The following is a 15,046-nucleotide window of genomic DNA, read 5'->3' as shown; positions in this document are numbered from 1 at the left end:
CAACACCGCAGCCCGCCGGGCGGCCGAAACCTCCCGGCCGTCCCTCGGCGCTCCCCAGCCCCGCGCACCTCCGTCGAGCTTGCAGATGGCGCCCTGCAGCTTGGTGTCGCAGCTGGCCGTGCGCCACGTCCCGTCCGCGTCCATGTAGGAGCAGCCGGCCGCCTGCTGGGGCTCCCCGTCCTGCCAGTTGGCGTAGGAGAAGCTCTCCTCCGTGAACCAGGTGTAGCTCCGACCGCCCTGGCGACCCAAGGAGACATGTTGGGCGACTACGGCGGCCCCGGACCCGCCGGGCCGCCCCACGCCCGGCCCCGGCTCCCCGGCGCACCTCGGTGTTGGCCAGCCCGATCCAGAGCGGGGCCCGCAGCCCGCTGACGGCCTGGGTGAGGAAGGCCTGGCTGTAGGGGTCCGGCACGCTGGCCAGGCTGCCGTTGAGGCTCTCGCAGAGCAGCAGGGCCTCGTGCCACTGCAGGGGCTTCTGCAGGATGCGGTAAGTGCTGTTGTGGTAAAAGAGGGGGCCGGCGGGCGAGGGGGGGGACGGCGTCCGCCGGGGGCTCAGGGACGGGTCTGGCGGAGCAAAGAGACACGGTGGCAGCGGGGGGCAGAGCGCAGCGCCCCGCTCGCCCCGCGCGCCTGCGGCCCGGGCTGAGCCGGCGTCACCCGACGGGCCGGCTCGGCCGCAGGGATGGGGACGGATCCCCCACGGATCCACGCGGACGGGGATGGATCCCCCGCAGACACAGGCAGATGGAGCTGGATCTCCCATGGACAAGCGGACAGGGCCGGATCCCCCACAGACACACACGGATGGGGACGGATCCTCCACGGACACACACAGATGGAGATGGATCCCCCATGGACACACACGGACCCACATGGACAGGGCCGGATCCCCCACAGACACAGGCAGATGGGGCCGGATCCCCCATGGACATGTAGACCCAGGCGGACGGGGCCAGATCCCCCATGGACCCTTGCGGATGGGGCTGGATCCCCCAAGAACATGTGAACCCATGCGCACAGGGCTGGATTCCCCACAGACACGCATGGACGGGGTCAGATCCCCCATGGACCCATGTGGATGGGGACGGATCCCCCACAGACATGCAGACCCACGCGGATGGGGCCACATGCCCCATGGACCCACACAGATGGGGCCAGATCCCCCATGGACCCACGCGGATGGGGACAGATCCCCCACGAATATGTGGACCAACGTGGACGGGGCCGGATCCCCCATGGACCGACGCGGACGGGGCCGGATCCCCCAAGGGCACGTGAACCCACGCAGACAGGGCCAGATCCCCCACGGACATGCAGACAGACGTGGACGGGGCCGGGGCCGCCCCGCACGGAGGCCGGCGAGCGGCGCCCGCGGTCCCCGGCGCAGCGCGTCCCCTCCTACCTAAGGCGCGCTGGCAGATGTAGCCGTGCTTCTCCTCCAGGCAGCTCCGGTCGTCCCAGCGGCCGGTGAAGTGCGGGGGTAAGCCGTGCCACACCACCACGCAGTTGGTCTGCGAACGCGGCCAGCGTGGTGAGTCCCCGCGTGCCCCGCTCTATGCTCCATCCCGCACCCATCCCACCTGCCGGCGGCCTCATCCGCTGCAGCGAGCGGGTTGCAGCGGCCGGCGCCAGGGCGCTCGCTCACCGGCTTGTCACTGGCCGTGCCGTAGCCCGAGGGCTCGCCGGGGGCCCAGCTGACGTGCCGCAGGGGCTCTGCCTCCACCCACTGAAACTCCTTCTTGGCGTCGTGGAGGCCGATCCACAGGTCGAAGGAGATGTTCGGGAGCATGGACGTTATGAAAGCTGGAAGCGACGGGAGCGTGGAGCAGCTGAGGGTCGAACTCCTGCCGGCAGCTCGCAGCTCCGGCGCCCGACGGCGCCCGGGCGTCCGCCCCCGTGCCATCCCGCTGGACGCGCCTCCGGGGGCTGGTGGCCCTGGGAGACCTACCCTGCTCCAGGTGGTTGGAGATGGTGGCCAGCACGGCCCCTTGGCTCTCACACGCCTGCTTCGCCTCCGGCCATTTCACGATCTCCGATTTGTCGTGGCCCTTGAAGCTGAAACACTGCACCGGCCCCGGGGGCAGAGCGAGGAGATGGTCCGCGCACGCTGCCCAGCGCGACGCAGCCCACGCCGGCTCCCCCCGCCGCCGTCCCTCCCCACGCTCTCATTGCACCCCATGCGCACGTCACCACCCAATTTTTCCCAGTTGCACCTTCATGCCAACCTCAACCCTGCCCTCTCCTGCACGCACCCGCTCCTTTATGCGCCTCTGCCCCAACCCATAGGTGCACGCACGCATACGTTGCATTTCCCCATGAACGCCCCCATGCCTTCCCACCCCTCCGTCTCCCTGCCCTCCCGCGGCAAAGGCAGCGTTTCAGTCTCGCCAGCGCCGGCGGTGCCGAGCTCGGGAGCGGGGCGGGGGGCCAAGCCGCGGGGCGCGAGGCGCCTGCCCCGTCTCCGTCCCGCCGTACCTTGCTGAGGAAGGGAAACCAGCCGCGGGGGCAGCCGCCGCTCGTGGGGCCAGGCAGCGGCGGCAGGGAGGGCTTCACGGCGGTGGCGTTGCTCCGCTTGCAGATGTACGGCAGGGCAGTCAGGCACTTCTGGTCGCCCCAGTCCTCTGCGGAGAGGGGCAGAGCGGGCATGACTCCCCCCTCGAGCGCCTTGCAAGGGCACGGGGAGGCTGCTGCAACGCTTGGCCCAGCGTGAAGGATGCTGTGAGCGGGCGCCGCGGGGAGCGGGTCACTCCAGGACATGCATGGGCCACGTTTGCACCCTCCACCTTCCCTGCGCCCGGCTCAGACCCAGCGCAGATTCGGGGTTGGCAGCAGCTCGGACTGCAGCTCACGGCGCCGCAGCGAGAGCCGCCACCGGCAGCCCCTCACCTCTGCTGGCTGTCATGTACACGCACTTCTTGTCCTTGTTGATGGGCCGGGGCTTGCCTGGCGCCCAGGAGATGAAGTTGAGGAGGGAGCCGTCGGACCACCTGGGAAAGGCAGCGGCGTGAGCAAGGAGCCTTGCCACCTTGGCCAACCGCCGAGCCGGGCGAGCTGCCGCGGGCCGCGAGGGGACCAGTGGCATGCCCTAAGCGGGAGCGTGCATCGCCACTGCCCTCTTCTGCGTGAGGACCTGGGCTGGCTGCAGCACGCACCGGGACCCTCCGTCCTACCACCCAAGAGCACCATCCTGCGCCATGCCCCATCCCGGGAAGCTCAGACCGGCCAGGCAGAGCACTGAGCCTGGGTGCTCTGCGGGCTGGGGTGGTGGCGAGCGGGACCCGCGGGGACACGGCCAGCTCGGCCTGCGCCCTCCCACTTACTTGAATCTCCCGTCGTTCTCGTAGGTGTGCAGCCCGATCCACCAGTGCTGCTCCTGGCCCCTGGAGAACTGGCACAGCCGGAGAGGAGACGTCAGCACCAGGCAGGAGGGGCCGCGGGCGTTTTGCCTCCCTCCACCCCGCGCCTGCCCGAGGGCTGGGCTCCCGCACGTCTCCAACGTGGAGACCCCGCAGCAGGGTCCCGGCTGCTCAGGGCCCCAAGGCAAGGAAAGGGAGCTGGGCTGCCGCTCCGCAGCTCGCGGCACCCAGGGAGAGGTATTCGGGGCTGGCCCCGCACCTACAGGGGACCTCGCCGGTGCCAGAGCTGGTGCTCGCTGGCAAACACGTCGCCTGGTTCCTGCCAAGCTGAGCACCGAGCCCGGCTCCTGGACGCCGTCTGCTGCAACCCACCAAGCAAGACCCCGGTGGAGCAAACTCGCTGCAACTAGAGCCCTGAGGACACCCCGGATGGGCTGACGGCGCTATTCCCAAACACTGTTCTACCAGCAAAGGATGGAAGAAGCCGGACGGGAAGTGCCGGGCATGGACGAGCCATGGGAAGTCGCCAGGAGAAGCATCCCACTGGCTCCACGGAGGGAGGGAGCACGCAGCATCACGCGCCCGGCTCCCCGCGGGCTGTCAAAGGCGCTGGCGCTCTCCTACCTTCTTCAGGTTCTGGCCCAAGAAATCCAGCTCGGCCTGATTGTGCACCGAAACGAGCTCGGCCTGGAACCAGGTGCAGATGCGCTGGGCCTGCACCCACGTGGAGTGATGCTCGAAGAACTTGTACTCTGCGTCCTGGTACTTCACCCACTCTTTGCTGCCTGCGGGCAGAGAGGCATGCTCGAGACACGCTCTCCTACGCAGCTCCCGCTTGCCCCCCAGCCTGTCGCGAGCACCGCTGTTCTCTGTCCCCCTCAGTTGCCACTACGCTGGCAGGAGCGCCCCAGGAGCACGGCAAATCCCGTTCGACCCCAGGCCAGGACACCTGGGCCCACATCCCAGCTCCCATCCCTGGCATGACCCATCCTCTCCCTGCGCCTCGGCTGCCTCCTCTGGATGCTGCGGCGTGTTCCCGACTCCCCTTCAGCCGGGACCTTTGCGCACGCGTGGTTTTAAGAGCCTGGGATGGAAGATGCCCTGGAAGGGCGAAGTACACACAGACAAGATGGACAGACAGACCCGGGGCTCTGCGAGGCCGGGCGCTAACGCACCTTGGGTCGTGATCTCCGGCTCCTTCACGTCGGCACCTACGGAAAGGGCGAGGAGAGGGCTGTGAGCCGGGGGACCCCGAACACTCGCCGCCTTGCTTGCAAACCGCACGCTCCGCCGCTGGCACGAAGCTTGCCCTGCACCCCCATCACCCGACGTAATAAGCCACCTTGGCATGCAACCAGCTCCGGGATCCCCGGAGCAAAGAAATCCCTTCCCAGGGCTCAGCACTGTTAGATGCAGATGAAGCAAAGAGCTCTAGCATTTGAACATAACCACTTTCTCATTAAAAAAACAAAACAAAAAAAACCCCATAACTCAAACCATTTGCCAGGCAAACCACTGTGCATTCGCTGGAAAAAGTTAGGCTCTGCCCCTGCCATCCCCGCTGGGGCAAACGCTCTCCCGGTACCTTTGGGCAGCTTGCAGATCCAGTCCAGCTGGGATTCGCACTGCATCGGCATCCACTGCAAGGAGGCCAGGTCCAGCACGGCGCAGTCCCGGATGTCGTCGTCATCGTAGTTACTGCGGTCAAAGTTGTGGTAGAAGAACTGGGGGGGCCGAGAGAGAGGGGCAGAGTTGGGGGCCCCCGGGCGGGCGGATCCGCAGCGGGGGCAAAGCCAGCACCCGCTCCCGGCGTTTCGCACCACTGCCGCCCGCGTCTCAGCTTCCCAACGGAAGCAATAACCGCCGAAACGCCCCAAGGCGCCTCCAACAACCCGCCCATCCCGCGCTCGCCGTTGCCCCGAACCGGGCTCCCTTTCAGCCGCGGCTAATTCGGGTGCCGAGGGTGCTCAGTGCCCTCCACTGCTCCCGCGTTGGCAGGGAGGAAGCGGACCCGGCTCGCGCCGCTCACCCCCAGCCCGTCGCTCCAGCGCCAGCTCCGGTCTCCCGCAGGGTCCCGCCGGTTCAGGCCGATCCAGAACCAGTGCTGCTCGTGGATCTCCGGCTCCGCTTCACTAGAGGAAGCCACAGGGAAACGGTGGGAACAAGGCAGCCCGCCGAGTTGGCATACATTTAGCATCAGCCCTTCTTTTTGGCTGTTTTAGACACCCGCTGTGCCCCTGAGTCCTAAAGGCAGGAGCTCAGGCAAAAGGAGCTCTGTCCCACGCCTCCTCAGGAGCAAAGCTGCTTTAAATCCGAGCTCTGTCCCCAAATTACCCCTTACTTCATGCATTTCTATCGTGTCCCCTTTCCAGGGGCAGAGATGAACATATATTTGTGCCACGAGCATCAGTGCGTTCACCCAGGTAGGTGCACGCTCTGGCAGACCCAGCTCCTCACCCAAAGATCTTGTTGAGGGTGTTGGCCACGAAGTGCTCCTCCTCGTAGCTGCCCAGGCTGAGCAGCTGGGCCCCCAGCTCCCGGCAAAACTCCTGCGCCGCGATCCACGTCTTCTTCTCTTGCAGTTTGTCAGAGTTGAACACCTGGCAAGGGAGAAGTAGGCCGAGGAGAGGGCTCAGGAGCGGGCAACCCAGGAGCACAGCGCCCAGGCTGAGACGCCCAAAGTGGGAAAACTTCAGCGGCATCAAGGTCCAGGTCTCTCAGGGCATCCTCGCTCCATCCCAAATGCTCGCGGCAAGCTCGACCCTCCTCGGCCGCCACCGTGCGCCCTGGGCTGGGGGGTCTGCAACGCCTCCAGGGCACCCTATGGGACATGAGTCCTGAAGCTGCTATTCCCCCTCCTTTCTGGATCTGCTTCTCCATCAGCAGAGCTCACCCGATCCCCTGTCCTAGCAGAGCTTTTTCTCCATCCCAACAGAGCAGTCACCCCATCATGCCCACGCGCCTTCCCTGCGGGCGGTCACCCGCGGGAAACGCTGCCGGTCCGCTCCGCCGAACCTCGGCGTGGGGCCAGCGAGAAGCAAGGCTCGACGCCAGCAGCTCCCGTAGCCCCTCGCGGCTCTCCCGGCCAGCAGCAGCTCGGGAATCGCGCTGGGAGCGCCACCGACCCGCAGCGCCGTGAGCCCACCCGCCCACGGACCACAGGCGGCACCCGAGGAAGAGGAGGGAGGAAGAGGATGCCAATGCACCCGTAGACCTCCAAAACCAAGGGCTGGTACCTTGTAGCAGTGACGGAGTTTGGCATCCGAGCTCCAGCCCTGGGGGCAGGAGCCGGTGAGGCTGGGCGTGGGGTACGGCGCCGGCAGCTCGGGGTTCACCGGCGTGCCCAGGTTCTGCCGACAGATGTACTTGGCCTTGAAGGTGCTGCAGTTCTTCACCTCCCACAGCCCCACGGAGCTGCCGGTGGCCAGGGCCACGCAACCGCCCTTATCGTAACCTGGAGCACTCGCAGGAGGGGGCAGAGAGACGCGAGCCTTAGGGCCGCGCCGCCTTTCCGAAGGACCCGTCCAACGCCCGGGGCTAACGGAGCCGCGCGGACCCCCTCCCCGGGGAGACGGTCCCGCGTGCCCGAGCCGGGTGCCCACCGGGCCCCTTGGCTCGGCTCTGCCCCACGCAGGGGGACCCTGCCTGGCCCGGCAGAGCTGCTGGGCTGCTTCCTCGGGCATCTCCCAGCAATTCCTCCGTCCGCTCGGGAACGGCGCGTTGGAGGGAGCGGCTGGGCCTGAGCATCCCTAGCCTGCTCCCGCTGGCGGGGGGGGACCAGCTTCACCACCACCTTCCCCGCCACCCACCGCGGCCACGCAGCTGTGCCGGGGGGGGACATCGCCCGTGGCAGCCCGGGGCCCGCCGTACCGGGCTGGTCGCGGTTCCAGTGGGTGTAGGTGACCTCGTCGCCGCTCAGCCAGCGGAAAGCGCCCGTCTCGTTGATGTCCTGCAGCGCCGTCCAGAAGTACTCGCTCTCCCAGCCGTAGATGAGGCTGCTCACGTAGGCCTGCTCGAACCTGCCGGGGCGGCCGCGCTTAACGAACGCCCGGCGCTTAACGAAGCCCGGTGGGTTATTTAACTTGGGACTCTCCGAGCGGGGGTGAAAAACGCCCCGGCTGGGGCCTCCTCACCTGTTGGTGATGGTGACCAGCGTGGACCCGTGGTCGGAGCACATCCGCCGAGCGTCGCCGTAAGAGACGCGGTCCTCGCCGAGCCAGTAGCAGGAGGGACTGTGCCACTTCCAGCCCTGGGGGAGAGCAGAGAGCAGGCGTCCGGCACCGCCGCGGCTCGCCGGGAGCAAGGTCCGTCGCCGCCGTCGCCGCCAGCTTTTCGCTGGGAGGTCTCCCACCCCTCCGCCCCGGCTCGACCCGCCTCAGCTTGCGAGCTCGCCCGCCCGAGAGGACGCGGCTGCGAGAAAAACAAGCGGCGAGGTTGCTTCAAAGCTGGCGAAAGCGGCCGGCCCCCGCCGGGGGGCTCGGGCAGGGGAACACAATCCCCTCCTTATGCGGCCAGGCCAAGCGAGAGCGAGTCCCGCCGCAGCCGGCTTTAATCACCCGGCGTGTTGATGTTGGAGCCCCTCCGGAGCCGGAGACACAATAGCGCCTATTCTCTGCCAGAGCCGGGAGCCGGCGCAGGCCCACGGGGCCGGCGGGGGAAGGCTCGCGCGCGCCCAAAGCTTTCTGCAAAAATCGCCCCGGACGTGGCACGCATGAGCGCCGCGACGCGCAGGCGAACGCCACCCGGGTCGGCCGCGCGAGCTGCACCCGGCTGCCGCCCTCGGCCCCGAAGCAGCGCGTCGCCCCCAGCTCAGAAACCCTCCTGGCAAGGTAGGAAGCACCATCCGGGTTTTACCGCCAAGTCCCAGGGTCATTGGAAAGACGTTCACCCTGAAGCACCCCGGATCAACTGCCGCCTGCCGGACACCGTCCCTGCACCCACGGGACGCCAGCCGGATGCAGCCCCAGCACCCTCCAGCTCCAGCGTCGCCCCGAGAGTTTCTGCAGCGCCGGAGCTAGAGATGATGCTACATTTTGCACGTTCCCGCGCTGGCTCCCCAATGATGCTGCGACGCGGACGCCCAGGACGGGAACCTCCTCTCCAGGCGCTCGGGCTGAGCTCGGCCCCACTGGGAACAGGGTCCGGATAGCCCTCGAGGGGTCCGCAACCAGCCCCGGTGCTCAGCATCATTAAAACCACACTGTCCCACGCAGCGAGTGCTGCAGCAAACCCCTGAGATCCAAAAACAGTCCAGGATGGGACCATTAACCCGAAATGCTGCCTCTACTTCCTGGCCCGGACGGTGCTGCCAGCCAAGTGGGACCCCTCTCGCCGGCTCGGCCGACCCCAGCACCCAAGACAACATCTCCAATCGCTTCCTTTAAGCCTCTTCCAAAAGTTAAGGGTTTTTGGAAGCGGGGTGGGGGAAAAGCAGCAAAGCCATCAAGAAAAACAGCCCACCGGCCAAGCCGGCACGGCCGCCGCGGAGGAACGCGGCCGATCCTTCGAGCAGCTGCTCTTTCCGCTCGCCAGAAATACCGAACCGCGTCCTTGAGACGCGGGGCAGGCCAGCGCGGCCGAGGAGCCCGTCCCGCAGCTCCGCGACGCCCGCCCGCAGCTGCTTTCGGAGCAACGCGGGAGCGGGGAAGAGGAGGGCGTCGCGTCCACCCAGCCCGCGAGCGGACGGCGGGCTCCCAGCGCCCATGGGCAGCCGCCCACGTGGCTCAGGCTGTTGGTGACGAAGGGGAAGGACAGGAAAAGGCCTTTCTCCAGTTTATTTGGCATCCCCAGGCTCTCAGTGCATTTTCCTGCCAGCGCACCTCTTTGCTAGGCACCGGGGGACGGGGGAAGAGGCTGCGGCGAGGAAGGGGTTAAATCAGCGGCGGGACAGATTACAATTAGGCCTGTTCAAGGCTGCTGAGCTCCAGGAGCTGGCAGGGCCCGGCAGCCGGGTGCTCTCTCCCGCGGAGCCGAAGCTGGCCCCGGGCTCGGCGATGGCACGCCGCCACCGAGCATCTCGTCGCCGGCGCGCTGCCGGGCGCGGGGGGTCCGGATGTGGCCCGCCGTGCCGGGGAGCCAGCTCGCCCGGCTGCCGCGCTCTCCCCGAGCCAAGCGTTCGGCGGCGTTTGCCTTTGACGGGGCTGAGGCCGTGAAAAGATCCCGCGAGAAAGCGTCTCGCAAAAGCCCTCCGGCACCTTTTGAAGCCGGCCGGGCAAGTCTGCTTGCTAGTCCGAGCGTGAGCGAGCGCTGGCTTTCCTCGAGGCGCTGGGTGAAACTCAAGAGCAGCGGCGATGCCAGGCTCTCGCCCCGAAGAAAGCGGGGCGCTTTGCAAAGAGTCGCAAAGGCAGCTCCCAGCGAGCGTGGGACCCGGTCGGTCCCATCCCCGGGGCACAGCTGGGCAAACTGAGGCAGGGAGCAACCCGGCAGGCAGCGGCAGAGCCCCGGCACGAACCCACCCGCCCCGCTGGCCAGCTCTCCGAAAAGCCGACATCCGCAAAGAAGTAAGGGATCCCCATGCGCAGCGGGAAAACGGGCCCAAGAACATGAGTTTTGCGGAAACGGCTGCGTTAGCAAGAGCCCCGAAGAGCGCCGGCCCCGTACGAACGACGGCAACGTCACGGTCCCTGCTGGCAGCCGCCGGGGAAGCCCTGAACCCGCCTTGCGCTTCTCCAAGCCGAGATGCTTCCTCCACCCCTTAGGGCAGAGCGCATCCGCCGGGCTTGCGCATCCACCGCAAGCCCTCGCTTTATGATCCCCCTGCCCGGAGACGCTCCCCGTCGGCGGCCTCGCTGCATCGCCTGCGGATTAGCATGTCACTCCTGACGCTCCGCAGGCCCCGCACCTCCTGCCCCGCGGGCCAGCGCGGAGGGACGGGAGGAGGAGGAAGGGGGGCAGAGAGGGAGGCAGCAGCCAGGAGGCCCCCGGAGACAGCGAGGGAGCTGGCGCAGGCACCCCCGGACACCGCACAGCTGGCCGTGTCCCCCCGGACACCGCAGCGGGGATGGCTGTGACGCAGCCCTGAGCCGCCGCCACCTCCCCGGGGCACTAAGGTGACATGGACCTTTCGGGCTGGTTTTACTGCTTCGCTCCTCGTTCCTCAGCCGTCATCTCTCTCCCACGCTCACCCTTCGCAGCCGGCTCCTGAGGGCCCAGCGGCGGAAGAAGCAACGTTGCAGCTTTGCTGCTGCGTAGCTCAGCCCCCAAACCTCCTCCTCCGAAACAGGGCTGCTGCGAGGAGCCCTTCTGCCCTCCTGGTCACCGAAGAATGGGCCAAGAGACCAAAGCAGGCAACTTCGCTTTGCCGTGGGGTTTGCAGCAAGCGGGACTGCGATCTGCCCGCTGGCAGCGCCCGCCCCAGGTCGCCCTCACCTTTCGGCACCCGTGGTCATCCTCCTCTTTCTCCTGGCTCACCCGACCGGGTTTTTTGCAGATAGAGGGCAGGGTCTGGTTACACGGGCTGTCGTTCCACCTCCCTTCCTGGACAGAGTGCAAAAGAGCAGGCTTGAGCCCATCCGACAGGAATTTCCCACCCGCTCCATCCCCAGGTCGGTCCCATAGATTTTCCTCCCCTGCCTCAAATCCCCAAGGCCATCATGCTGGATGTCTCCGTTCCCAGTGGCTGGTGGGTTCAAATCTGGCCACGTTGGGTTCAAACCCAGCTGGAAGTGCCCCTTCCCCAGGCCAGCCCCGCTCCCACGGGCTGTCTCCCACCAGCCCTCGGCGCCTCCGGCTCTCACCGGGCCCCAAATGGTCACGCAGTCTTCCAGGCTGTCGCGGAAGTTGTTGGGCTCGAAGGGATGCCAGTAGGTGAACCTCACCGGCGTCCCGTCCGACCACTCGAAGTTCATCTGCAGCTTGAGGTCATTTAGGCCAATCCACAGCTCTTCCACATCTGCCCAGGCAGGAGGGCAGGACAGGTCGGAGACCCGTTTGGAGATGGGAGGCAACCCCCCACCCACCCCGCTTAGCCGAAATCTGGCAGAAACTGGCCCTCCCTGTGCGTCGAGCTTGATGGTGTGAAGGATGATGGCCAAGATCAGGCCGGGGCAGGGCCATGTCTCTGGCACGCGTCTGCGAAGCGAATTCGCGGCGCTGCGCGGACATCCTCGGCTCTGCAACATGAGCCGAGCTCACGGCCGGGGTAGGGCTGCTCTCCTCCGCAGGGATGGCCCGCGGAGGGGAAAAGGAGCTAAATTTGCAAGTAGCTTTCGTAGCGAGGTGCTGGCAGCAGCCGGATGATAAAAGGCAGGACCCACAGGCTCGGTTCCAGTGAGCTACTGGTTTGAAACCATTCTCTCCAGCTGCATCTCACCATGTTCCCATCGCTGTCTGCTCCTGTCCTGGGATCCTGGCCACGGCTCCCTTTCTTCCTACACCCTCACACAGCTTCTGTCGCCATCTGCCTTAGCTCCTTTCAGCGCCACCGCCACTGTCCCCATCCCCATCTTCTCCCCTCTGCATTCAAATCAGCCTCGTCCCACATTTCTGCCCGGCTGCCATCCAGGTGGCATCCGCAGCGGATCTTGCTGCCAAGCTCTTCCTCTGCTGAGCAGTGACAAACTGCTGCTTTGCAGGAGTTTATAAGCTGGCCAGGGGGGTTGTGTTTTAATGGGAACAGCAAAATCCTAAACTGCTAATACCAGGGTGACATACGTCACAAGGACAGAGCAAGGGACAGCAGCAAAAGTGCTCCTCTATAAAGCTGTCACGGGATCGGGGGGTGGCTAGGGACATGCTTAGCAGAACAGCTAAACTCTTCCCTTGTCTCTCCCAGACACAGCTCATCTCCCGGACTGAAACTTTCCAAGTATCAGCCCGGCTCAGACAGATCCCTGACATGGGAAACTTCAACCCAGACAATTACGACTGGGCAAAGTTATAACTGGAAAGAGAAACTTTGGAAGCCTTAAGCATGAGTTCACCGTTAACTTGACCTACAGCAGAGGACAGTTTAACCGGGAGACATGTGTGTCCCAGATAGATTTAGCAACAAGACGAAAAGCATTAGCAGCCTCTTCCAGCAAGGCCAGCATGAGCACTTTTTTGTTTTGCCTCTATATCTTCATTAAGCAAATGGGACTGGTGACATTTGCAGACAGGTCTGTGCTATTTCGTTGGGCTCTGCTGGGGATGGAGGCACCGTCCCTCTCTTGGCATCGGCCCCGCGAACCGGCGAAGGCACCGTAGGCGCCTGGGCAATGGCTTTTGCGTTTGGGACATGGGTTTCTCTGGGCAATGCGCCACCTCCCAAGCCAGGACCACCCCACTGCCCGCAGCCATGAGTTAATTTAACCTTGCAACCTCCACAACATAGAGGTTGTGGAGTGACCTGCCTGCAGACGAGGAGATAAGAGGGGAACTGTTCTGCCCAAAGTCACCCTGGCCATCCGTGTTGGAGCTAGGGATGGAGCTGAGCGTGGACCAGCCCCCGCGCACATCTGTGCCCTCTGCCTCGCGGTGGGATGCACCTCACTGCGGGCTATGGCTCAGAGACTCTGGCTCAAAGCTTTGCTCACCCACTCGTGCCAATGCCTGGTAAAGAGCAGCCACCCCGCACGTTTGCAGCAGTGCAAATACTAACAGGATACCAACTTTTTTCCCTAGCTGCAACATTAATAAATAGGACGTGTGAGCATAGGTAGGGCCTGTGCAGGGCAAGCGGTGCTCCGCACACTCCCGGCTCCCGTGCGTCTCCATCCCCGTGCCGGGAGCGTGCAATGCCTGGCTTAAGCCTCACCTTGCTTGATCTGCTTGGTGACGAACTCCAGCTCGGAGAGGGTGTGGATGCTCACCAGGTCCCCCCCGCTTCGCAGGCAGGTCTTCTTCGCGTCCTGCCAACTTTTCTTCTCTCCCACCAGGCGGTAGCAGTTGGACTGGAAAGACTGCCAGCTGGGCTCGCAGTCCACCTTCACCTCTGACCATGAGTCTGCCAGGACACAAGGCAGCCTAAGGGCTCTCGTCCCTGCCTCTGAACCCTCTCCTCTGCTGGCGAAGGGGCACGCGGGCCCACGGGGAACCACAGAGCCCCCCATCACCCAAGACGAACCCTTTGGTGGGCTTCCAACTCCACCTTGCGTAACCGCATCCTCCTCAGCCTGCCCGAGGGGGGAGCACGCCATGACCCCCCGCAAGCACCAGCACCTTCCTCTCACTGTAGAGAGCCCCAAATCAAGAGCTGATGGGTCTGGGCTCAGCTACGGAAGTCCCGGTGGAGATTTCTCCTAGGAAGCTCCCACCGGCCCTGACCTGCATCCATGGGGCAGCGGTACGCAGCACCGGTGATGCGTGGCCCCTCGGCTCACCCGTGGCGAAGGGATCGGCGGTGGCGTTGGGCTTCTTCTTGCAGACGTAGGGGAGGGCGATGCCGCAGTCACGGTTCTGCCAGCCACCCGACGACTCGGTCCGGATGACGCCGCAGTTCTCCTCGCTGGGGTTGTCGGGCTGGTCTGCGAGCCGGGGTGAGCAGGGAGGCAGGGATGTGCCGGTGAGCAGCACATGGGGCTGGACTCAGCGCAGCGGATGCCGCTGCTGGCAAGCCCCGAGCAAGGCTACAGCAGCCCATGCAACAGGGCCGTTCCCCGCCGCGACGCTGCCCTTGTCCCTCCGCCAGCCACCCCCCCGTGGTCCCCCTGGCCTCACCGCTCTCCCAGTTGAGGTACTTGAGCGGTGAGTTGTCCGACCACTGCCAGCCGCCGTTGATGTCCAAGTCGTTGAGGCCAATCCAGAGCGTGGAGCTGTAGCCCGTGAGCAGCCCTGGGGTAGATGTGGACAGGTCCGAGGGGCAGGTCAGAGCCTTCAGCCCTGGGCAAGGCTGAGCTCAATCTGCCGGCTCTGCCCTGGACGGTGAGTCCCCTGGCGGACTGAACCTGGCCTCGTGAGGGTGCAGTCACGGCCGAGGACACACGTTTTCCCTGCAGTGGCTTCCAGCCAGGAGGAACCTAGCCATCTCTTTAACCCACCACCTCTCACTTACACCCTCCTGCAGGTCCCACCAAGAGAGTGTCCCCTGTGCCACACGAGGACATCACGGATAGTCATGCAAGGTGCCATCACCTCCATGGTTCTCGGGGGGACCTGGGCAAGGTGACGCCAGCATCGCCCCCCTGGCACCTCACCGTTGATGTAGGTCTGCTCATGGATCTCGGTGATGCTCAGCAAGTTGGCACCTTGCTGCTCACAGCTATTCCAGGCCTCCCGCCACGACAGCGTTGACTGGAAGTTGAACTGGTAGCAGCTGTTGGTGAGGTGGTCCTTGTCCCAGAAGGTCTCACAGTCATTGCCTACGGGGAGAGAGCAGGGGCGATGGTGAGCGGGCGGCGCGGCCCCCGCTCCACACGTGGTTCCCTCCAAGAGGGAGGGCCCTCCGAGAGGGCCTTCAAGAGGTAATTCCCAATTTTTTGTCCTCTCGTATTGGAGGAGTCAATCAGCAGTCTGGAAAAGCCACATTTTGCAGGCTAACAAGCCTGCTGCAGGCTCTGGTGGGGAGCAAGCAGCCTTGAACATTGGCTTTTCTCTATCATGAGGAAAACTGCCCCCTAACCTGCAAGAGCTGAGATGTTGGAGCTGCAGCTGGGGCTGCTCCAGACCTGCAGGACCACCGCCACCTCGCTCCGACGAGCGCCATGGGTGGTCCCAAGAGGGACAAGACAAGAGCCGTCACCAGGAGTGTGGCGGAGGGAAGGGGAGAAATG

General features: G+C 65.3%; 1 protein-coding gene across 3 annotated transcripts in view; it reads right to left on the bottom strand.

Moving 5' to 3' along the window:
* Positions 1-15,046, bottom strand: part of MRC2 (mannose receptor C-type 2) — a 30,325-nt gene that overhangs the window by 2,025 nt on the left and 13,254 nt on the right. For all 3 annotated transcript variants that reach the window (XM_068918713.1, XM_068918712.1, XM_068918714.1), the window contains exons 4-25: positions 14,471-14,635; positions 13,995-14,108; positions 13,658-13,801; positions 13,093-13,281; positions 11,093-11,247; positions 10,725-10,832; positions 7,490-7,605; positions 7,227-7,375; positions 6,593-6,810; positions 5,814-5,956; positions 5,386-5,488; positions 4,942-5,080; positions 4,532-4,567; positions 3,981-4,141; positions 3,321-3,388; positions 2,887-2,987; positions 2,476-2,621; positions 1,949-2,063; positions 1,646-1,803; positions 1,403-1,511; positions 326-564; positions 69-237 (exon numbers count right to left, since the gene is read on the bottom strand). In XM_068918713.1, the coding sequence (XP_068774814.1) occupies positions 69-237; positions 326-564; positions 1,403-1,511; positions 1,646-1,803; positions 1,949-2,063; positions 2,476-2,621; positions 2,887-2,987; positions 3,321-3,388; positions 3,981-4,141; positions 4,532-4,567; positions 4,942-5,080; positions 5,386-5,488; positions 5,814-5,956; positions 6,593-6,810; positions 7,227-7,375; positions 7,490-7,605; positions 10,725-10,832; positions 11,093-11,247; positions 13,093-13,281; positions 13,658-13,801; positions 13,995-14,108; positions 14,471-14,635 (3,045 nt within the window). The remainder of the gene's footprint in view (positions 1-68; positions 238-325; positions 565-1,402; positions 1,512-1,645; positions 1,804-1,948; positions 2,064-2,475; positions 2,622-2,886; positions 2,988-3,320; positions 3,389-3,980; positions 4,142-4,531; positions 4,568-4,941; positions 5,081-5,385; positions 5,489-5,813; positions 5,957-6,592; positions 6,811-7,226; positions 7,376-7,489; positions 7,606-10,724; positions 10,833-11,092; positions 11,248-13,092; positions 13,282-13,657; positions 13,802-13,994; positions 14,109-14,470; positions 14,636-15,046) is intronic.

Source organism: Struthio camelus, chromosome 25 (assembly GCF_040807025.1).
Source record: "Struthio camelus isolate bStrCam1 chromosome 25, bStrCam1.hap1, whole genome shotgun sequence".
NCBI classification, from domain to species: Eukaryota; Metazoa; Chordata; class Aves; order Struthioniformes; family Struthionidae; genus Struthio; species Struthio camelus.
The sequence above is the reverse complement of the archived record's forward strand: the minus strand, read 5'-3'. Positions and strand labels throughout refer to the sequence as shown.